The sequence below is a fragment of the Temnothorax longispinosus genome, chromosome 3 (genome assembly GCF_030848805.1).
Source record: "Temnothorax longispinosus isolate EJ_2023e chromosome 3, Tlon_JGU_v1, whole genome shotgun sequence".
NCBI classification, from domain to species: domain Eukaryota; kingdom Metazoa; phylum Arthropoda; class Insecta; order Hymenoptera; family Formicidae; genus Temnothorax; species Temnothorax longispinosus.
Window position 1 is genome coordinate 16,509,553 of NC_092360.1, and position 24,651 is coordinate 16,534,203.

Genomic DNA, 24,651 nt, shown 5'->3' on the forward strand with positions numbered 1-24,651 from the left:
AGATAAAAAGTTCCACACAAAATCCCATTGGTATTGCTATTGGTATTGCCACTGGTTTTGCCGTTGGTATTGCCATTGGTATTGCCATTAGTATTGCCATTGGTATTAACACTGGCAATACCAATGGGATTTTGTGTGGAAATTTTTATCTTTGGCAAAAATGCCTTTATTTCCATTGCGTCTGAAACAATAAGAATTCAATGGCATTTTAATAAATGGTACTATTTTGTCTTTAATATAAATGCCTTCATTTCCCATTGCCTTTGGTTCAACGGACAATCTAATAGGAGCTCTTGCCTTAGGCAACTAGCGCCTGAAAATATCTGCCTCGGTGTCCCGTAGGAGGTCTCATACATATACCAGTCCGTGCCGAACCTTGAATTTGAGAGAATGCTTAAACGATGCGACGCCTAGCGCCGTCGATGCGAACTGCCGGTAATACAGTTACCGCGCGGGCGTGATGATGATGCATGTACCACTGGTGGCGCGAACCGCCACATTTACCATTGACGAATTTCCATTACAATTCACACTGAACAAATTGGCTGAAGGTAGAAAAATTCCATACAAATTTTATCCTTCATGAGTCATTGGCAGTTTCCATTACGCCTGTATGGAAAAAGTTGTCATTCGAATCTTGCCATTGTGTTTCCATTCATCTTATTGCCACTCAATATTTTCCATTAACTTTTCCATATAATTCGCATTGCAAGTTCCATACACAAGTTTTAACCTTCATAAGCCATTAGCAGTTTCCATTACGCCTGTATGGAAAAAGTTGTCATTCGAATCTTGCCATTGCGTTTCCATTCATCTTATTGCCACTCAATATTTTCCATTAACTTTTCCATATAGTTCGCATTGCAACTGTAGGGCAACCATACATTCCCACTGACCGCCATTGAGCACTCAAGGGCACATTTTCATAAGGGTTATAAGCTCAAATGTTTTGTTATCTGACATCAGATTTTTTGAAATGTTTTCTGATTTTTTAATTCGGGTCAAAATTTTGGATTTCAAAAATTTATAACAAAATTTAAGCAAATACAATAACATAAAAAATCATGGGACAATTAAATCGAAACTGGTCAAGGTCAAAACGTTTGCCGAGTTGGCAATATATATATAATGCCTCATATATGTAAGGAACTGAATGTTTATTGCGATCTGGATCCAATATTGTAATACTGTCATGGTATCCACATTATAAAAGCTCGTCGTTTAAAAAAAAAAATATATATATATACGAACTATTTATGACAAGTTTCGCGTGTGTATAAAAAATAGTCTCGTATGTAACTAACAATACTATAGAATTGTTATAATTCTGTTATCAAAGATTAATAAAATTACAGGAAAATAAAATAAAATCAAAATAACTGATTATAAACAAAATAAACACTAAATAAAAACAAAATAATAAAATCAAAATGTAAAGGAAAAACTTAAGTTTCGATGATGTACTGGATCATCAATTCAGAATAACATATGTCCCGCTGATCATTACTGTGCTTGATCCTGATCTAGTACTTCCTTCTTGACCGATTTTCCAGTATTTGGTTTTCCGGATTTCTTGAATCCGACGCCGTTCAGTTTTTGAGCTTCATATTTCAATTTGCCTTTCATCGCATTTTTTATCTCCGTCTCTGTTGACCCTTGAATCTGCTGCTGTACGTAATCTGTAAAAACATTGGCATTTTGTAATACAAACCTGACAATTAATTATGTCATCAGAATCAGTTATTTTTTATTTGATTTCTATATACGCATACATAATAGATGTCTAATATATAAAAACAAAATATATGTATATAGAATGGATTACCAATGATGGCTCGAGTTTTCAACGGATCGAGTTGTTTCTTCTCTCGAACCTCGCCGCATTTGTTCCGACTTTTGTGCATATTTGCAATTTTTCCTGTAAGAGACGATTCAGCCATCTCCGATTGCGAGAATATTACAGTCATCAAGTCTGTTGTTAACTTTGAAACTTTTGACGGGTGGCAGTTTTGCAACGTCTTTTTCGAGACGAGTACCCCGCCGAAGCTGATGCATTCCACTTGTTCCTAATATAATAGAATACAATTAAAAACTGCTAATGTAAAAGTGGAGGATGATATCCAAATAAAATATTTTATAACATAAGTATAAAGGTTACGTTTAGCTGAAGTGATTGCTGTAGGATTGGATTAGTCACATTCTCAATTGCGACTTCGGTTTTGATTACCATATCTGAAAGAGCTATGGCATTTTCCGTCTCTGTTGCATCAATGGTACTACTATTACTGACGATCTTCAAAGGGTCATCAAGAAGCTGTTCAGCAAAAATTGTTATGTTTTCTTTATTGTCAGTTTCTGTTCCATCGACTTCCATACTCGAATTATCTATATGAAGCAAGGATTTTGATCCTTTCTCAATCAATAAATTGTTATTTTTTTGTCCAGCACTCGAAGGTTTATAGGTTACAGTGTCAAGATGCTTTGCGAGTTCTTTCTTGGCAGTTCGTATCATAGTTAATATACTATGTGCGATCTTCGACATTCCAATAATATCTGAAACAAATCCAGTTATATGTGGTTAATATAATGCAACTATCATCCGCATGTTTGTGATATTTATGAATGTAGTATATCGACTGATCTCTTTCGCAAGATCGTATCTCGATTTTACGCAGTTTAATTTTTTGAAGATTATCTGGTTATTACTGTTAAAAGATACGAGGAAATTTCGACAACTATAATTCATTTTTGGTAAACCATTTCAAGATACGATGTAGACACTATTGGCTTCGAGGTTTCCAGAATAAGCGTTTAAGCAGAAAAACGGAAATTGCATAAAATCGAAATACGACCTTGCGAAAGAAATCAGTCGATATACAAGCAATGAATCAATGAATGTGTACTTACGAGGCGAAGTAGCATTCATCTCGGACAACTGCCTATTTTGCTTCTGCAGAAATTTGTTATGCTTCTGCAACTTCGCAATCTCTTGTTTGAAGTTAATTACATCACTTTTATCAGTCGTCGATGGAAACGATGAAGATGCTTGCACGTGGTGCAACAGCTCTTGTTGAGCCTTCTCCAAGGATTCGATTTTTTTCGTTTTTAGATCAATTTGTTTATTCTCTCGTTTTTTCACTGGTTTATTCTTTTCTTTTTCAAGATTCCTCTTGTTCAACGTTCGTCGTGGTGCCATGATTCGATCTAATTTAATCACGATTTTATATATTTTTTTATATAGGATTATTAGTAACACTCGATCGTATTCTAGGATGATATATTGTCGTTCTCGCTATTTCTGCAGCACTCGCGTTCACATCTGATGTTTACGTTCAACGTTCTACTCTCCCGAGCTGCGTGGCGTCACGCGATCGCCTCATGGCTGCGTTCGGAAACGTTACCCGAGCGCACACGAGCACACTCCCCCTCTCCTTCTATCTCAGCAAGTTAGAAGGAGAAGGGAACACACTCGAGTGACGCTTCCGAACGCAGCCCGTGCGTATATACATTGTGACGTTGCGGCTCGCCGCATCGTCGCGGCGCCCCGCCGCCGTCACAAGACGCGGAATTTCGCGCCCAGGGACGGACCAGGGAGGCAACGGCGAGATCTCCAGGGGTCGTATTTAATCGCGTTTCCGCATTTTGATTACTTTTTTTTGTTTCTTTTTGCAATGTAATACGCGCGGCACCTCACCCACACCACGGCAAACCTTCGAGGGAGTATTTGGCGAAGGAAATCAAGGACGATCGATAACCAAGGAGGGGGGGCAAACGCGGAAGCAGCAGAGATCGCGGGCTGGCGAGAGCAACGCGGCAGGCGGGCGGCACATGCGGCAGCGACGGACGAGGCCGCCGATAGCGGGGCCCCGAGCGCTGGGTAAACACCCCGCTTCAGCAAATGATCTCCACAAAACACCGACCCACGGGGTGGCTGGCCACCCGCTGGCCGCCCCAGGGTCACACCGGAGGCACACCGGCACGAGCGAAGTTCCGTCCGCCGCTAAGGACAAAAATTTGAGGAGTCGCACGCCGCCGAGGGACCGTTGCCCGCCCCCGAAGGATCTCGTATCGACAGCACTGCGCCGGGACACCGCGGGCTTGCAAGCTCGCGCCCGATTGGCTCGCGCGCCCCTCAGGAAGGGGTACCGTATCGATTCCGCAATCGAGCGGGTCTAGCGTTTTCACTCTCTGGTCGTCCGTCGGCGACAAAATACGTTTTGATTAAAATACGCGATAGCCACCCCGAGTCGGGTATTTCGATAATTGTCTGGCGGATCGAGGATCGTTGGAAGAAGGTGACGGCGAGGAGCCCAGGAGGAGGCACATCACCGGTGAGGTTGCCCGTAAATCGCGATATGTAAAGCCACGACACCGCCCTCCGGTGCACGCTCTCGCTCGGGATAACGCATGTTAAGATCGAGTGTAATTTCGCGATCGATAACGAGAGCGAAGGGCCTCGGGATGGTATCGTGGCCGCGGAACCGTGGTACAAGCGTGATGGCGAATCCCTGGAGATCGCGATAGGCGTTAATGAGTTCGATATCGCGAGTATATTGCGTTGTCCTCGCGACCTTGGTGTACGGCCGCATACGGGCCGGTATTTCGTCAATTGCGTTACCGTTTCTTCGCGCCGGGAAATTCTTGTGTTCGAGCGTCGGTGTTAGCGTATCGATTTGTGTTCGGATCTCGTTATTACGGGTGATAATTGTGCTCTCGCGTTGAGAAACTTGCGTCCGGTATTAATTGCGTTACGTCCTGGCGTCCCGGCTCGTGATAATCTCGAATTTTGCGTTGGAATGTCGATGGCATTGTTAATCGCGGTCGAAGGTCGTTCCCGCCGATTGATTAATAATGTTAGACTTGTATTCGCGTTAAGAAATTACCGGCGTTCACACGTTTCGTGCGTTTAGATGTTACTTGCGTAGTTCTTCATGGCGTTCCGTGGTTATTAGCGATATCGCGACTTGCTTGGTTAAATGACTCGGCGCCTCCCCGTTGCGCCCGAGCAGATTCACTCGCGTTAGGTTACGATATCATTGCGACAGAGTTTTCGTACGGTTTTCGACTCGAATTATTAATTGTGTGAGAATAGAGCCTTCAGCGGGTTTATTAGAGACTCACTTTCTTGATTTGTTTATTGAATTTATTTTCTCGACAACCAGTACTCAATAAATGTTATTTTCTTTGTTATCTGACTGAGTATGAAATTAACGTGTCACCCCGCCGAATATCGCGCTGCCCTTCATTAACCCCGCCCGTGATTAGGTCAAGCTAGCCGATTCCACGCACCCCCACACTTCGTTTTGCGTCTCGTTTAGGTTTTCGCGATTTCGTGGACGCGAATGTACGCGTCTGGCGCCCAACATTCGGAACATTTCGTGGAGTATCGGAGGTGCGAGGAAATCACTGGAGAGGCCAACCATCCCGCTCTCCTAAGTCCTTTTGATCCGGCACACGTCCCGGAGCGGTCCGGGAGTGCAAAAAGTCGTGACAACATACATATTAAACATAGCCGCGTCGCGCACGCGCACACCATCAGACTTCGCGTGTTTATTTAAATTCGCTACACAACGAATTTTGCAGTGCAAAGTGCATACTTAAAAATTATGAATCCGGGAAAACGGTATCGAAAGTATTTATTCGAAGATGGTACTCCTGTTCCAAAGAGAACAATAGGAAGACGTCGAAATGATGAGATGGCGAGAACTGATAATAATGAACGATCGAACGAGAGCAATAACGATGATGATATAAGAATCGACGAGAATACAAATGCGAATTCACCAGCTGCATCGCTATCAGGTTATTAATTATTATTTCCAGCGAAAAATACTTATAATCTCGAACTTTATATATTTGTATCTAGAACGAATTATTTCATTGCGAACATATGTCATCTAGATGTACGAATTTCTGAGAATGAGCAAAGTGATGTTTCAACCGATGAATTATTCACCCTTCACTCAAGCTCTGCATCTTCGACAGAAGATGTAGACGTAATAACAATTGAAGAAGTATTCTTACATCAAATAGATAATGATACCAATCAAGCTAACGATATTAATCCTGAAAATCTGGTACGTCATGCGACATATGAGAAGTCTTTATTAAATGCAAATGCAACAAACAAATGCGAATAATATCAAATATTTTTTTCTAGAGAGATGAAACACCAATATATGAGGGAGCACGTATTAACCGAGCTGAAAGTGAAGCTCTCATTATGGCATTTATCCTAAATCAATCTCTTTCAGAAAAGGGACTTGAGCATCTTTTGCAGCTATTGAATTGTCACATGCCCATTACGATATATAGCTCGAAATTTAAGTTTCTGCAAAACTTTCTCGTGATTCCTGCAAAAAAACACTTCTTCTGTAAAGACTGCGAAGATAATGTTGACTTTGGGAACAGCAATGAAGTACTATGTACATGTAAGACCAATAATGTTAAGAAAGAATTAATTGCTAATAACAAATATTTCTTAACACTACCGATAAAAGAAAAATTGAAAGATCTCCTGAATAATCCAGAACTAAATGCTCAGTTGAATGTGACAAAAAACAACACAAGCGATGTAACGTCAGGACGATTGTATCGTAAACTAGAGGAAAATGGTATCATTAACGAACATGATATTACCCTCCAGTTTAATACGGATGGTGTCAAGGTATTTAAATCCACAAACTCATCGATGTGGCCTTTGTTTGTGTCGATAAACGAGCTTTCCCTTCAAACTCGGCGTGATAACACTATTTTGGCAGGACTTTTTATTGGCAATGGCACACCAAGGATGGATGTATTTTTAAAACCATTTATAGCCGAGTTAAAGGAATTACACAGTACGGGTCTCGTTATAAAATCACCGAATGGAAACGACGTGATAGTCCGTGTTCACGCTATAGTTTCTCCTGTCAACTCCGTTGCAAGGTGTAAATTAACATATTCTTCGCAATTCAACGGCGAATATGGGTGTCTGTGGTGTCTAAATAAAGGTTATCGCATCCCCAAAGGCAAGGGACACTGTCGAGTTTACATGCCTTTCTTGGGAGTCCCAAGAACGGAAGAGCAAGTATTGAAAGATGCTGAAACTGCGGTTGTGACGAAAAAATCAGTGCATGGTATTAAAGGTTTCTCGCCGTTAATAGAAACACCGATTTTCGATATTGTCAAATCTTTTACGCCCGATTATATGCACGCTGGTCTCCTGGGTGTTGTTTCGATGATTTTCGGATTGCTCTTTGATCCTGCTTATTCTAAAGGACCTTGGTCTTTAAGTACATGTTTACAGGTACTTTCAAAAAAGCTAGAAAAAATAAAACCTGTTTCAGAAGTAACGAGACTTTCTTCTTCGCTACTTACACGCGGTTTGTTCAAAGCTTCCGAATGGAGGTACATCTTATTATACTATTCTCTCCCCATCTTTAGCAAAGTGATGGAAAAAAAATATCTGGAACACTGGTTTTTACTTGTATATGGTTTCCGAAAACTCTTACAAAATAAGATAACGGAATCGGATATATGTAAAGCACAGGATTGCCTGAACAAATTCGTAAAATTTATGGGACCATTGTACAGCGTTGAGCATTTGTCATTTAATACTCACTTGCTATTGCATATGGCAGACAGCGTACGCGATTGGGGAGCTCTATGGGCTACTTCCACATTTCCGTTCGAACATTGCAACGGGATTTTAACAAGGTCTTTTAATGGCACGCGATCGGTTCTTCTCCAAATTTACTCTTCATATGAGCGTACAAGCATTTTAACCAAATTGAGTAAACATGTTTTTACAGAAAACTTATGTCAACCAGCTTATCAGTTATTTTATAATCTTCTGGAAAACCGAAAAACTGTTAAAAACATTATCCAAAAGGGCGCTCTAACCCTCCTCGGTAGAAGAAATCAAGAGAATGTAAACAATTATGACAGAAATGCAATAGAATTAACACTACCCGAATTAGATCATAATGATTTTAATTTATTTAGTTACAACCGCTTCATCTTTAAAGGGACTTTTTATTGCGGCCAGGCCTGCAAAAAAATATTAAGACGAGACAATTCAGTAGTTCAACTAATAGATGATCGATACATGGAGATTAATAGAGTCTTGAACGTAAGAACAAATAACAACGGCAGCTATTTTTTAATGTATGGAAATGAGTTAGTGATAAGTGAGTTCGAAATCGCGGATGAAGCATTAGGCGTATCTTCGTCCGATTTTATACAGACGATCAAAAGAGGAGATATAATGTATTATTTAATTGATAGTATTAAGCAAAAATGTTTGCGAATGACGGTAGATGATATAATGTATGTTACACCACTTGCAAATAGCTTTGAGCGAGACTAATAAAAGTAATAAATATTTTGCTGAATACATATCGCAAACATATATTGAAAATAATAACCTTCCGATATTGTATATACATGCATACATATATGTACATATATATTTACTGATATACATATTATTCATGTTTTCAATCAAGCAGAATATATGGAATTTCTTGTGGAAATGCGGAATATTGTATATCTCATATATAGAGTAGCAACGTGTAAGTGAAATATATATACTATATGTGTGTATTGGATGACAATTTATATGGCCATCAGGTTTAAAATGTGAAAGACAATAAATGCCATACAATATATTGTCTTACGCATGTTTACCATTGACGAATTTCCATTACAATTCACACTGAACAAATTGGCTGAAGGTAGAAAAATTCCATACAAATTTTATCCTTCATGAGTCATTGGCAGTTTCCATTACGCCTGTATGGAAAAGGTTGTCATTCGAATCTTGCCATTGCGTTTCCATTCATCTTATTGCCACTCAATATTTTCCATTAACTTTTCCATATAATTCGCATTGCAAGTTCCATACACAAGTTTTAACCTTCATAAACCATTAGCAGTTTCCATTACGCCTGTATGGAAAAAGTTGTCATTCGAATCTTGCCATTGCGTTTCCATTCATTTTATTGCCACTCAATATTTTCCATTAATTTTTCCATATAATTCGCATTGCAACTGTAGGGCAACCATACATTCCCACTGATCGCCATTGAGCACTCAAGGGCACATTTTCATAAGGGCTGTCCGATTATCCGTATATTACGTGCGCTTAACAAGGGCGTGGCCGACGGCCTTGAACACGTCCGCGACGTAGGAAACGGCAGCCATTACGCTAGAAGGAAGGATGGGGCAACGCATTCGAACAGGGTTTCTGTATTTAACCAGGAAAATACAGTGGCGACCGTAATTTCAGCCCAAGTAGTAAGTGGCTATAATTTCAAATTTTATAACATTAATCGTTGTTTCGGTCACAATTACAGGTTAGAAAAAAATCATTGCTTACAAGAATGTTACGCCGTAAATGAATAAATAAATACTTTATATAAGTATGAAATGTGTATATACATATATAAATACATATATAAATGAAGAGAACAATTACTTACCACGTTCACGGTTCGCCATTGCAAACATATGCAAACATATGACGTTGATTCTAGATGTCTATAGACGGATCATTTCTCGCTGGGTTTCGATTTTCGATTGCAATTATATCGTTTGCAATAACTATATCGCACAACCTAAGCGTAACCTACTTTCATGTGATTTTGGTAGCACAGAGTACTGTGTTGTATAGAGTAGTGTTTTGGTGTTAGTGCAGAATATTCTGTTTTTTATTATAGCATTTATTAGTATTATTTAGAGCATATTGTATAATCATTATGCCTAAATATTGTTGCGCTCGCCGGGTCTCTCACTTTCTCACAAGCACTCGCGGCGCGCACTCCGTCACTCTCACAGAAATAAAGAACGACTCGTTGTTAATACCGAAAGGAACTTCTTTAATAAATGGCTCGATAATACAGAGAGCTCGGGATGACACGTCCGAACGTGACGGTATCCCAGCTAAATCAGAACATCAGGTATAAACAACATCTCGTAGAAAATCAATATTTAATTGAACATCGGGAAATCAATATTTCTAAACAGGCGTTACTAAGGGCGATTCGCATCTTGACGGAAGTCGGCCCGTTGCACGCTTCAGCTCGGAGTCAGAGAAGTATACCGGGCGGCGCGCACGCAACACTGCCCCCCTTCTTCAGATTGTCGTCCCGACAATCAGAGAGGCAGCTTGCTAAAACTCCTTGGAGACTGCTCCTTGGACGGTTTCCTGCCCTACCCTGGGCTGCTGCCTCAGGTTACCGGGCTCCGTCCATACCTCGTCTCCGGGTTTTCTCAAGGCCTCTTCTTATAGAGCTGGCCAGGCTCCACGCGAAGATCCTGCTTAACCCCGGGTTTCGCCGCCGGTGTTCCTCTTCCCTCTTGAGTCTTGCGTGCTTGGGTCTTCTTTCTTCGGGATCAGAGGGGGATAGCTTCCGTGGACCCATCGCTCTAAGAGCACTCTGTCCCCTGTCTCGGCATTCGCCCTCAGTCTCACGGGAAAACCACGGTCAAAAACCGTGAGAGAGACAGTCAGAAAAATTTCTCAGGAGCAACTTCTTCAGTTCCCCTGTCGCCATGCCTTCAAATTGATGTTGGAATCTGTAACACAACATTTTTAAACGCAGAAAAATTGAACAAAGAACATACAATAAACGATTAGAGTACGGGCTCAGACTCATGTCGAAATAAACTAACACTTCCTAATGATTGGAAAACTAACACTTCCTAATGATTGGAAAACTACTCTCTTTCCTGAAAAAGAGCCAAACGATCTGCGTGAACTATTTTATTCTTTCGACGAGGAGATTCCTGGATACAATATACGACATCGCTAAGCTTCTTTATTACCACCCATGGTCCTACCCAAGGACTCTGCAATTTCGGGGCCTTTCCCGAAATTCGTTGAGGATTGTAGAACCAGACTTTTTGTCTCGGTTCAAAAAGGACTCGCCTAGAACGTCGATCATACCAAGATTTTACGTTCTTGGATCTAATTTGAAGACGTTGTCTGGCAAACTGATGGATTAGATCCAATCTTTCCCTTAGATTGGATATATATTCTACCTCTCCGTCTTCTCTTTCTGTTAATAAAGGAGGGCTTCCCCTAAGAAGATCTAAAGGCAAACGTAGATCTTGTCCTAGATACATTTCCGCCGGAGTCACTCCAGTGGCTTCGTGTTTAGAAGAGCGAAAAGCTAGTAAATATAAAGGAATCCACCGATCCCAATCCTTCTGATTTCCACAAATAAATTTCGCTAAATAGTCCAAGATAGTACGGTGCTGTCGCTCGACCTGTCCATCTGATTGCGGATGAAGAGGGGTGGTTCGTGTTTTTCTAATCCCCATTAGGGAAGTCATTTCTTGAAAAAGTCGAGATTCAAAGTTTCTTCCTTGGTCCGTATGTAATTCTAAGGGCACTCCATGTCGAGAAAAGACTTGATCCACCAAGGATCTTGCTACCGTACTGGCCCTCTTATTTTTAAGAGGCATAGCCTCTGGCCATCTAGTGAAGCTGTCGACTACCACCAACAGATATTTATTCCCGTCCAAAGAAGTAGGCAAGGGACCTAAAATATCTACCTGTATCCTTTCGAAGGGAGCTCCAACGTTGTATATTTGTAAGGAAGATTTTCCTTTACCAATGGGGCCTTTCCTAGCGACGCAAATTTTGCAAGTAGCACACCATCTTTCTACATCCTTCTTACAAGTGGCCCAGTAAAAACGTTTTCGGATCTTCTGTAACGTCTTATTTATACCAAAATGTCCACCGGTAGGAGAACTATGGGCCTCATTTAAAATTTCTTGTATTCTTTGTTGTGGAGCGACAATCTGAAAGATGTTCTTCTGCAAATTCGGAGAGAGCCACTTTTTATACAAAACGCCGTCCACCATGGACAACATTTCCCAATGGGTCCAATAGATTTTTAGGGATGGCTCTCCAGAAGAGATCTCCTGCCAATCTGGTCGTTTTCCAGCTTCTTTGGCTTGAATAATTTTCGAAACAATCGGATCTTGAAGCTGAGCGGAACGCCATTCCTGAAGGTTTTCTTCAACGAAAACTATACGTCCACAAGTCTCTTCCTCAGATTCTTCGTTGAGCTCTATCTTTGTACAGTAACGACAAGACGTCTCCAAACACGGACGTCTCGACAATCCATCCGCATTGCCATGAGCTTTTCCGCTTCGATAACAGACGTCAAAATCGTACTGCTGCAAACGCTCTAACCATCTGGCTAATTGCCCTTCCAAATTCCGGAAAGACATCAACCATCTCAAAGAAACATGATCGGTTCTCACTAGGAACTTCCTTCCATATAAATAGTGGTGAAAAGATTTTACTGAGTCTACCACTGCTAATAACTCTCGCCTGGTGACGCAATAATTTCGTTCAGTTTTGCTCAACACTCGGCTAAAATAAGCGATCACTCTTTCTTCTTTCCCCTGAAACTGAGAAAGCACCGCCCCAATACCATGATTCGAAGCGTCGGTGTCTAAGATAAATTGTCCTTCTCCTGAAGGAAAAGCTAAAATAGGGGGGGAAGTCAAAACACGTTTTAAATTATCAAATGCCTCCTGGCATTCAAAAGTCCAAGCAAATTTATTATTTTCCTCCGTCAGCCTGTACAAAGGCTTAGCCAAAATAGAAAAACCTTTGACAAATCTCCTATAATACGAGCAAAAACCAAGAAAACTTCGCACATGTTTCCGTGTTTTCGGAAGCGGCCATTGTTTAACAGAAGAAATCTTATCCGGGTCTGTTGCAACACCCTTAGCAGATATAACATGACCAAGGTACTTTACTTCTCTTTTAAGAAAAACACACTTCTTAGGATTGACCTTTAAATTAGCATTCTGTAAACGAAGGAAAACTTCCCTTAAATTATTCATCATTTCTTCAAAACTTTTTCCGAAAACAATAATATCGTCCAAATATACAAAGCAAATTTTAGAAATTAATCCTTTCAAAACCTTTTCCATAAGACGTTCAAAAGTAGCAGGGGCGTTGCAAAGACCAAACGGCATTACCGTGAATTGCCACAAACCATTTCCGCAAGAGAAAGCAGTCTTTTCGCGATCCTTAGGATCTAATCTTACCTGCCAATATCCACTTTTTAAGTCAATAGTACAAAACCACGAATTCCCCGCTAAACAATCCAAAATATTGTCAATCCTTGGAAGAGGGAAGGAATCTTTCTCTGTTACGGCATTTACCTTTCGATAATCCACACAAAACCGTATAGAGCCATCCTTCTTTTTTACTAGAACAACCGGAGAAACCCAAGGGCTGCTTGATTTCTCAATTACTTTTTGGTCTTTCATCTCTTCCAAAATTTTATTTACTTCCGTTTGTAGATGAAGGGGAATTCGGCGAGGTACCTGCTTAATAGGGCGAGAATCACACAATTCTATGGTATGACATAATACATCACAATTCCCGGCAATAATATTTTCAGAGAAGACATGACAAAATTCTTTCAAGAAATAAAAAAAAACAAGTTTCTGTGAAGGATCTAAATGTGAAGATCCTTGTTCAAAAATTGGGAGAAGAGCAGGACAGTCCTCTATTCGAGAACAAATTAGTCCGTGCTCACCCTCCACACTCTTCGTCAAACCGAGTGTTTTCGAAAAATCCTTCAAAAACTTCCGCTTTTTCAAGGAAATCAATACCGAGAATACATTCGTCGTTAATATCCGCGACATAAAAGGGCATTTCAAAATTAAATTTGCCCAAAGAAATCGTGGCTAATACACGAGAAATTACCGGCACCCTCTCACCGGTAGGATACCTCAGATTACAAAAATCAAGTGGAATCTGTTTGAAATTCACCGTTAATCTCACATTTAAAACTGAGACATCTGAGCCCGTATCTATCCTAAAAGTACAAGGTTTATTATTTAACAATCCGTCCATACAATAATGCTTGCGCGGATCTATACCACCGAGACGGCGTATAACATTTGACGCGCAAACGGGGGCCCGGGCTTCGTCTGTCGAGCCAGCCCCGATCAACCCGACAGAAGCTAGTTTTCCTGCTTCTGTGCGGGGCACTCAGAACGGAAGTGTCCGGTCGCCCCACATCCCCAACACTCTTTTGTTTTTCGGCGTTCATTTCCCTTTTGCTGTTTAAAAGGTTTCTTCGTCTCCGAAGCCTCTTTTTGGCCGGAATGAGATTCTCCCGGCGTAGCGTCTCTTTTTCCCGAAAAACAATTCTGATTTATAAATTTTAGCGTCTTCGAACGCTCGATTGATATTTTAAGAGACGCTATTCCCTCGACCTGAAGGGTGCGCTTCACGAAACCGTCGGACAACGCGGCGACGAATTGTGAGCTCGCGATTTTATCGCGAACTTCATGCGAACATTCGGGGTACGCTTTTTGCGACAATCTCTCCAGATCTGCACCCAGCGTTGCGAAATCTTCGCCCGGACGCTGTCTTCGATTGGTAAATTGGAGATAATAGTTTTGTGTAAGTTCGCTTTCCCCGAAACGCAGCTCCAATTTCGCCTTTAACTCCGCGTAAGAGAGGGATTCAATCCCGTCGGCAAAAGAATCAAGCAATGAACGCGCTTTCCCACGTAAACACGATGCCAATACGATGGCCTTTTCCGTCTCATTCCACTTATTCGCGACGGCGATGAGCGAGAATTGCGAAAGAAACTCGCGTAACGGCGCGGTCCCGTCGTAAGTATCGGGCTTCAATTTAATGCAGCGAAAGATTTGGTCCCCGGACGCGTCTATACTCGCGCCCGTCACTCGCGTCGCGCTACTCGCGTTTTCGCCCGAAGCAAAATTATTGGAGGGACTTAGCTGTGAGATCCTCTCCTGGATTCGGCGTAGCTCGTCGTCACGCTGCTGCACCATCGCCGCGAATTCGGCTTCTCTCTGCGTGCGCTCCGCGCGCATCTCGCGGATCTCCTGCATCACCGCCTGAAGCGTGATCACCTCCGCCGTCATCTCTGGGGTCAGTGGAGGAGTCGCTGCCCGGAGTCGTTTCCTTGTGGGAGCGGTCGAGGTCATATTCCGTTTAGCGCGGCTCGTCTTTCCTCAATCCCGGACGAGCCCCCAAAATGTTGCGCTCGCCGGGTCTCTCATTTTCTCACAAGCACTCGCGGCGCGCACTCCGTCACTCTCACAGAAATAAAGAAAGACTCGTTGTTAATACCGAAAGGAACTTCTTTAATAAATGGCTCGATAATACAGAGAGCTCGGGATGACACATCCGAACGTGACGGTATCCCAGCTAAATCAGAACATCAGGTATAAACAACATCTCGTAGAAAATCAATATTTAATTGAACATCGGGAAATCAATATTTCTAAACAGGCGTTACTAAGGGCAATTCGCATCTTGACGGAAGTCGGCCCGTTGCACGCTTCAGCTCGGAGTCAGAGAAGTATACCGGGCGGCGCGCACGCAACAATATATATATATAAAACCTTTTACTTTTTACAAATATACATATATGTGTATTTATATTCGTATTATATAGAGAATCGCTATAACATTAAATGTAATAATAGTTATAATATAGAACTATTGTCTCCTATTTTTGAAATTTATTAAATATGTATTTATTGATTAAATACCTATTTATTATATTTAATGTTATTCTTGTAAATTCTCTATGTTAGGTAGATATAAATACACATATATATCGTATATATACATATATATAATATTAACCTGTTTTTTAAATCATGTTTATCTGCAATAATTAAATTATTTATATTAAATCAATTATTTTTAAAATAAAAAATTTACCTGACAATGTGATTATTCCTTATCCACTAATTATTAATTTTCAAATAAGTAATAATTCATGTATTAAAAACACATGAAGAATATAAAACGATGCGAAACTGGAAACTACTGGAACAGATTCGGGTCTGGACTAGTTATTTATTGGTTCGGATTCCTTGACTGCTTGAACAGATCGACTGAGAAAAAGTTTATTATAATGGACCATTTTCCCAAAAATATTACATACATGGATCCAACTTGTATCAAATCTATGAATAATACGTGATTATAATCGATATAATTGTATATATTTATTTTTGTTCAGTTATCTTCAAGAAATGACAAGAGATGATACATATAATATTTGTAAATAGATTTCTGTTAGAGGATCTGATCATGGATTAATATTTTAATACTGTTTCTGTATCGGAATGAATTAAAGTATGGTTTTGTATTTTCATATTGTAATTATTATATTCAAGTCATTAAACTATTCATGTATTTTTATTTTTCCTCCAAATGTTTGCGAAAACTTAACTATTTAGTAGAGCTATATAATCGAGTAAATGAATTAAATATTATCACATAACTGAATGAATTAAAATCACAGTCCTTAAAAATACAATGTAGCTACAATATATATATATATATATATATATATATATATATATATATATATACAGGGTGTATCATTTTAAGTGATTCAGCTGAATATCTCTTAAAGTAAAAGAGATTGGAAAAAATGTTTCAGACCAAAGTTGTATGGTTTCAAGGGATACATAAGATGGTGTCATTAGTTTCACCTTAAATAGTTGCTTGAAGGTCACGTAAAGGTCACCTTCAATTTTTTAAATAGAACCACTACTTTTTATTACATATTCTTGTAGCTTATCTCGAGGGCTTTCCAAAACACTATAAGAAAATATTTTTTCATTAAGAACTTTTGGAATTATAAGGCTTGAAAGTTCTAGTATTTTGACATAAAATACAAAATATCTTGTAAAACATTAAGTTTGCGGTAATGTTACCTTAATACTTTTATGCACAGAATAATGAGACGAATCAATTGATATGAAAAAAAGACAGTTGCTTTTAAGAAAAAGTATGCAGATGCGTGTTGCAAATTACATATTTTTTCTTAAAGGAACTATGCTTTTTTTTATACCACGTGATTCGTCTCATTATTCTGTGCATAAAAGTATTAAGGTAACATTACCGCAAACTTAATGTTTTACAAGATATTTTGTATTTTATGTCAAAATACTAGAACTTTCAAGCCTTATAATTCCAAAAGTTCTTAATGAAAAAATACTTTCTTATAGTGTTTTGGAAAGCCCTCGAGATAAGCTACAAGAATATGTAATAAAAAGTAGGTGGTTCTATTTAAAAAATTGAAGGTGACCTTAACGTGACCTTCAAGCAACTATTTAAGGTGAAACTAATGACACCATCTTATGTACCCCTTGAAACCAAACAACTTTTGTCTAAAACAATTTTTCCAATCTTTTTTACTTTAAGAGATATTCAGCTGAATCACTTAAAATGATACACCCTGTATATATATATATATATATATATATATATATATATTCATTGTAAAATAGATTATAATATATATATATATATATATATATATATATATATATATATATATATATATAATCAGCTGTTTTATAATGAATCAATTGTACGATGAAACAAAGTTATTTATCTGGTTATAATATTTACAGTCCTTGAATCTGAATCCTTTAAACAAAATTGGACAATTCGTTGAATCTAAGATCAGATTTTAGCTTTCTTCCTATTTTTATCCGACACTGTATACTTGTAACTTTTCGTTGGATCAAAAGGTTCCCATCTACTCGCTGGAAAAATGTGTTTGTTCCTCTCGTACCATGATCTAATGAGAAAAATAAAAAAATAACATAAAAAAGAATTATACAAAATATTCTTTTAATAATAAATACCTAAGTAAAACTTTTCCGACATGTGATTCCTCGGTTTTGACAGAAGCATCGTGCATAATACGAATATCATCGTGAACGTCAAATGTGAACAGAGGCCCGCTCTTTCCTCGTGCCTAATCGCAATATTACATACATTAAAATAACATGCCAACATTGTGATATTGCGTCATAAGTTTTATCATTTGGTATATTTACCTTAGTTACAATAAAATCAGTTACAGTTGCAGTAAAACGTATAATAGTGCGGTAATTAAGATTCTCCTTGACATACATTAACTGATCTGCCATTACTGTTTTAAGCTCGCTGAATTCGGGCCTCAGAACTTCTAAACATCTCTGAAGAACCTAATAGATAGAATTACCTGTATGTGAAAATTTAATTTATGCAGCAGAACATTATATATCATGTCAATGTTACTCCAAAAGTGACACTGGAGTATTTTAATAACTTAAATAACGTTCTCTAAACCACTGAGACATTCACCTTTCTTCATTATAACACTCCGACGATGGTCAGATCCATCCCAATAACTGAATGTGATCTCAATTTCTTCTTCCTTCAACGCGTTCTGCTTTCTAGCCCATTCTTGTCTCAATTCTTCCCTAAGTTTATTTTCCTCCTCGTCCCTTTCCCTACTGGCAAAAAACATATATCTACATCTGGATTTTTCTAAATCTTCTTAATCGCAGGGCCATCAGATTGCACATTTTCTGACTGCGGGGATTTTTCGGCATTGTCTTCGTCAGAAGACATCTCAGCTTCATCTTCGTCTTCGTCCAGATTAAAAGACAAATCTTGAATCTGTCTCTTCTGTTTGTTCTTTTCTGTCTGCTTCGCCGCTAGTGCTCTTTCCTTTTCCTGCTCTTTTTCACGTTCCTTCTATCAAAGCATAAAATACACGTACAAAAATACAAATTATGAGATAATCAGAATCATAAAAAGATTGTAAGAAATTACTTGTGGGTATCAGGATTCGTGAATGTTCGCTCAATTTAACGGCGGATTTTCTCTTGCATTCCGCGTGATCGACGATACATGCACATTTCGTGGCATCTAGCCTTAGCATCTTTGTGGTATCGTCATCATGCATTAGGATTTTCTTCATATCCTATCTTCTAAAGAAGCCCATCGAAAGTTCTTGATATGTATGACTAGATGACATTCAGAGCACTAGGCAGAAATCACACACACACGCACACGCACGCACACACACACACACACACACACACACACACACACGCGCACACGCGCACACGCGCACACGCGCACACGCGCACACGCGCACACGCGCACACACGCACACACGCACACACGCACACACGCACACACGCACACACGCACACACGCACACACGCACACACGCACACACACACGCACGCACACGCACACACGCACACACGCACACACGCACACGCGCACACACACACACACACACACACACACACACACACACACACACACACACACACACACATATATATATATATATATCAGAGAGAAACCTGAGAGCGGCCATCCGGCTTCGGGGGACGTCTGTCCTAATCTGCCCTCTGAGAAAGTGGACGTCAACTACGGCGTTACGCTCGGTAACGATCAGAGAGGACTCGGGTAACGATACATGGGTTCGTATCCATGCTATGGTTCGTGTCCGAACTACTCAGATGGAGGGGATATGCTGGTCGCGCAAGCCTTTCCTCTCTGTCCGTGTACGCTAGGCCCTCGGCAAGCTTCGAGCGGGGAGAGAAGGGCAGACATACAATCTGCTGTCTCTCTTGAGCTGTGACGTTGCCGCTTTGCACGGGCCGGCTTTCGCGTCTCGTGTCTCGCCGAGTGCCGAGTCTCGAACTGACAAATCGACGATACGCTATACCCGCTCTATACGTTACATTTGCTTGTATACAAATTTTAATTTTTTTATTTATAATTAAATAAATAAATATATATATACATATATATATATATATATGTATATATATTTGAAATTTATAAATATATAAAGATTGCAAATATAATTAATTAAATAAATATTTATAAACATAAAAACTAAAATTCGTAAATGTAATGTATAGAAATCACTGTTCTATGCTTTTCTATTTAAAAAAGTGTTACATTAAAAACCTTTACTTTGCATAATAAATTTTAAATTTAATATTTAAATGCATACCAATAATTATATTATTAACTATATTGAGAAAAAAATGGTAGTTTATAATGTTTCTTGCACTCTTATTAAATTAATTTTACCTATGCATGTTCAAGCGGCCAAATTACGAGCAACAACAGAAGGATAATTGGATAAAAATAAAAACACTTTCTTAAATAAACAATACACATGGGTAACAGTGAGTTCTATTATAATTCTCGTATAGTTCTGAACGTGTTCTAACGTTTATTTTTAAAGAGTTCTGACGATAAGCATTATTTATTCATATTTTAAATAATTTTTATCGACCAAGAAAGACACATTTACGGGTATGTGGGTGAGACGCTGTAGAAAATCTCGGAGTTCTGGCTTATATAAAATATTTTTCGTACAGTTCTAAGCATACTAAAACAATTTCTAAAGAGTTCTGGGCATTTTGGCAATGTTGTTTAATTTTTAAATAAATTAATAACGCACGAAAGTCAGGAATTTATCGAGAATAGGGTCTTTCTCGAGCGATAAGAATTATTTAAAAAATGAATAAATAATGCTTATTGCCAGAATGAAATGGGACAACGTTACAACACGTTCAGAACTACACGAGAATTATAGCAGAACTCACAGAACTGCCAAAATACGGCCAGCGTCTCACCTTATTTTCGATAAATTCCTGATTTTCGAGCGGTATTAATTTATTTAAAAATTATACAACGTAGCTAGTGTTTGCTAAAGTTAATAAACATATATATACAACGTAGCTAGTGGCGGGAACTCTTTAGAAAATGCTTTAGTATGCTCAGAACTATACGAAAAATATTTTATATAAGCCAAAACTCCGAGATTTCGCACAGCGTCTCATCTTCTTCTGTCATGATTACTTTTCGGTTAATATTAATTTTTTTAAATATAACACAAAGATTCTAACGCTCGGAACTCTTTAAAAAATGTTTCAATATGCTCAAAACTACTCGAAAAAGATTTTACATAAACCGGAACTCCGAGATTTCAACTGGCGTCTCAACCGGTATACTCGATGCATTGTAATTTTTTTTAGTACCTTATAATTAATTTTTTTGCTTTTATATGGCAGAACTCTTTATAGAACTGTTATAGAACTATAGATCTTGCAAAATCTGATGAGATACAGTGGTGGAACTTGTGTAGGACAAAATGAGACGCTGCGTGAACATAGCGTCTCAGTTTGTACTGACGCGTTTTTTGAAAGAAGCCAGAACTCTCAATAATTTGTGAGTTTCTGCAAAATGAGACGATAGCTTCACACACACGTTAGGAAGAGAATGTATAAAGAATTATTAACGGAGATATTTTAATTTAAAAGATCATTAAAATATATATTTTTCAGGAATGTTTTATAGGGAAACGAAGAAAGTGAATAACATTAAACTTTGCATGTTTTCTTCACTTTATTTTAAAAATTTATTTTTATTTTTTAAGTAACAAAAATGCTCTTTTTTTTGTTATATCCTGGTCACTATAAATGACAGACGATGTAAATAATTTTAGCTGTTTTAGGTATCTGAAACGCAAAAAGCTAAAATTTTCTTATTCTGCAGGAGAAGTGTGGCTATCGTCTGAACTAGAACTAAATCAATATTTCCATTCTGAGCGGCTTTTTTATTTAAAATATTATAACTTTTTTCAAAATTTTATTAGTATTTTATTAAAAGAAAATGTTTATTCTAGTTCAGACGATAACCCATATCACTTATTCTGAATAAGAAAATTTTTGGTTTTTACGTTTCTGATACCTGTCGATTTAAGCTGCTTTAACTATTATTCTATTCACTGGCGAAATAAATTTATTATTCTGATTTTTAATAATATAAGAGAAATAAGACCGTTTTATGTGACCGTTATACAATCAATCAATATTAAATAAGCCGTGTACGATCCGAGCTTGGATCTTAATAGCCTAATAATGTTTTTTATGTACAATATAATTACACGTATATTTTTTCCAATCTTAATAAATTGCGCGCTGACTAACTTGTCAGACTTACAACACAGCTCCTGTTGGAGTAGTAAATTCTTTACTATTATTTAAATCGATTTAATTAGAAGGGTGTGAGGGGATTTTATTAATCCAATAGGAGCTGTGTTGTAAGTCTGACAAGTTAATCGGCGCGTATTATAGTTGATTAAAGTTGGAAAAATATGTAAATATAGTATATAAAAAATATTATTAGGCTACTATATAAAATCTAAGCTCAGATCGTAAATGGTTTATTTAATATTGATTAATAATATTTTTGATAAAAAAGCCGTTTAGAACCTAGAATGGAAATATTGGTTTAGTTCTAGTTCAGACTATAGCCACATATACTTCTTCTGAATAAGAAAATTTTAGCTTTTTGCGTTTCAGATACCTAAAACAGCTAGAATTATTTACATCGTCTGTCATTTATGGTGACCAGGATATAACAGAAAAAAGAGCATTTTTGTTACTTAAAAAATAAAAATAAATTTTTTAAATAAGGTGAAGAGAACATGCAAAGTTTAACGTTATTCACTTTCTTCGTTTCCCTATAAAAAGTTCCTGAAAAATATATATTTTAAAGATTTTTTAAATCAGAATACCTCCGTTAATAATTCTTTACATTCTCTTCCTGACAGAAGAGATTTTACCACTTCTCAATATAAATATAAATTTATCTTGTTATGGTTTTATTCGATTATTCCGGTGTTTTTATATTTGTGATTTAATTAGATTATTGTTTACTTTGTTTATATTATTAGATGATTGTTTAATGTTTTAGTCTAGACTAATGTTTAATGTTTTAGTATGTAAACTTGAACATTAATTATCATGTTTTTTTATATTTATCTTTTTCTATCGTAGTAATCCGTTCTGAAAAAGACTAAGTACAGTCGAAACGTTAAGCATGTGTATTGTTTATTTAAGAAATTGTTTTTATTTTAATTCAATATCTCTCTGTTGTTGCTCGTGGCCGCTTATAAACATTAATAGCTAATTTAAATTTAATAAGAGTAAAAAGAACATTATAAACTACTTTTTTTCTCGATATAGTTAATATGTAATTATTGTTATGCATTTAAATATTAAATTTAAATACTATTATGCTAAAGTAAAGGTTTTTAATGTAAGCCTTTTTTTGATATAAGAGCAAATTTGCCAGAACGGGGATTTCTATACATTACATTTACGAATTTTAATTTTTATGTTTATAAATATTTTTTTAATTAATTATAATTTCAATTTTTATATTTATAAATTTTAAATATATATATATATATATATACATACATACATATATTTATTTATTTACTTATTTATAAATATAAAAATTAAGATTTGTAAATATAAACGTAAATGTAACGTATAGCGCATCGTCGATTTGCCAACGCGAAACTCGGCATTCGGCGAAACGCGAGGAGCGATACCCGAAATGCATGGCATCGTGGCATAGCCGGCGCGTGCTAAGCAGCTACGTCACAGCTCAAGCGAGAAGGAGACAGCAGTTCGTATGTCTGCCCTGCTTCTCTCCCCGCTCGAAGCTTGCCGAGTGCCGGTCAGCCGACTGGCATATCCCCTCCATCTGAGTAGGTCGGACACAAACCATAGCACGGACACGAACCATGTGTGTACCGTTATCGAGCGTAACGACGTAGTTGACGTCCACTTTCTCAGGCGGCGCGTCAGTATACGTCCGCTGGAACGGAATGATCCCGGTGGCCGCTCTCAGGTTTCTCTCTGTATATATATATTCACGGCAAACCACATATATAACATCGTGTTATTTTTATAACTTATTTACGCAAACGTTACTTCTGTAGTAACTTACGATACGATAATTCCTCCGCGTAAACGGGAGATTTTATAGTAACTATTATGATCGGAAATCAAGAGCCACCGTTGAAAGTAGTGAAGGTTACGTTTCTCTGATTGAGAGACGACGACGTATCTTAATATGAATTACTGTAAGTTACTATAGATGTACTCACTCGCGTAAACATATAGTTCGACAACTTTTACAAGACAGCATATACGTACGTGTGCCATTTTGAATATATCTTCCTTCTTTTAAAGATCTCCTCGACATCTCTCTGTGGTTAATACTTTATATATTTCACTTACTACGTTTACACGCGAGCGTTACTTCTGTAGTAAACTTACGATAATTCCTTCGCGTAAACAGAATTTTCCTTCGCGTAAACGGGATTTTGTAGTAACTTACGATAATTTACTCCGCGTAAACGAGTGAATTATCGTAAGTTACTACAGAAGTAACGCTCGCGTAAACATACAGTTTGACAACTTTTACAAGACAGCATATACGTACGTGTTTGTACGATTTTGTAGATACACCTTCCTTCTTAAAGATCTATCGGCATCAGCTCTCTACGGTCAATACTTATATATATTTCACTATCTGTCACGACGCGGCAACGGTCACGACTATCACACACTTACACTTATCCTTTTCTAGGTTGTAAAAAACTGTCACTGTCACGCACTGCGACAGTGCACGAATGCACTCTCGTATCAAAAATGGAAAAGTGACACACCAGCCGCCATTTTTGTCCGACGTGGACGTTTCTTAAAAAAAAATTTTCTACATTTGGACTTTGCATCGCAATATCTTCGCTCGTAGGGCACGTAACGGAAAAAAAAGACTCTTATTTATAAATCAAACCCCAAGCTATCGATCGAACCTACTTAGAAATTGATCCGTTCACTCGTTATTGAGATCTCAAAATCTCGGATACTCGCAACTCATGCGTTCGCGTAAAAGAGTCACGGTGCGTCTCGCTTCGCGCGTACTTGGCGCGAGACACTACCGTGTCTCTTGATATA

The 24,651-nt window shown here is 38.1% G+C and overlaps 1 protein-coding gene and 1 long non-coding RNA gene across 4 annotated transcripts; both read right to left on the reverse strand.

Annotated features, from left to right (window-relative positions):
- Positions 1-1,151: 1,151 nt before the first annotated feature.
- LOC139810510 (uncharacterized) lies at positions 1,152-6,039 on the reverse strand. Its single transcript, XM_071774117.1, has 4 exons — positions 2,908-6,039; positions 2,159-2,553; positions 1,826-2,066; positions 1,152-1,679 (listed from the first exon to the last, which is right to left on the reverse strand). The coding sequence occupies exons 1-4, from the start codon at positions 3,194-3,196 to the stop codon at positions 1,504-1,506; spliced, it is 1,101 nt and encodes a 366-aa protein (XP_071630218.1). The 5' UTR covers positions 3,197-6,039; the 3' UTR covers positions 1,152-1,503.
- An 11,287-nt stretch (positions 6,040-17,326) lies between these two features.
- On the reverse strand, positions 17,327-24,643 carry LOC139810345 (uncharacterized). Of its 3 annotated transcripts, XR_011731296.1 has the most exons (8): positions 24,514-24,643; positions 24,137-24,393; positions 23,848-23,900; positions 18,629-18,786; positions 18,155-18,550; positions 17,866-18,032; positions 17,671-17,783; positions 17,328-17,603 (listed from the first exon to the last, which is right to left on the reverse strand). It is a non-coding gene; the product is annotated as an uncharacterized lncRNA (long non-coding RNA). The 3 variants fall into 3 exon arrangements; XR_011731295.1 differs by having other exon boundaries at positions 17,327-17,603; positions 23,848-24,393; XR_011731297.1 differs by having other exon boundaries at positions 17,866-18,015; positions 23,848-24,393.
- Positions 24,644-24,651: the final 8 nt, after the last annotated feature.

Excerpts from the sequence above, each read along its gene's own strand:
- LOC139810510 (XM_071774117.1), bottom strand. The coding sequence starts at position 3,196 with ATGGCACCACGACGAACGTTGAACAAGAGGAATCTTGAAAAAGAAAAG. Across the intron at positions 2,554-2,907 it reads GATGAATGCTACTTCGCCTC|ATATTATTGGAATGTCGAAG; the intron begins GTAAGTACACAT and ends GATTTGTTTCAG. Across the intron at positions 2,067-2,158 it reads AGCAATCACTTCAGCTAAAC|GAACAAGTGGAATGCATCAG; the intron begins GTAACCTTTATA and ends CTATTATATTAG.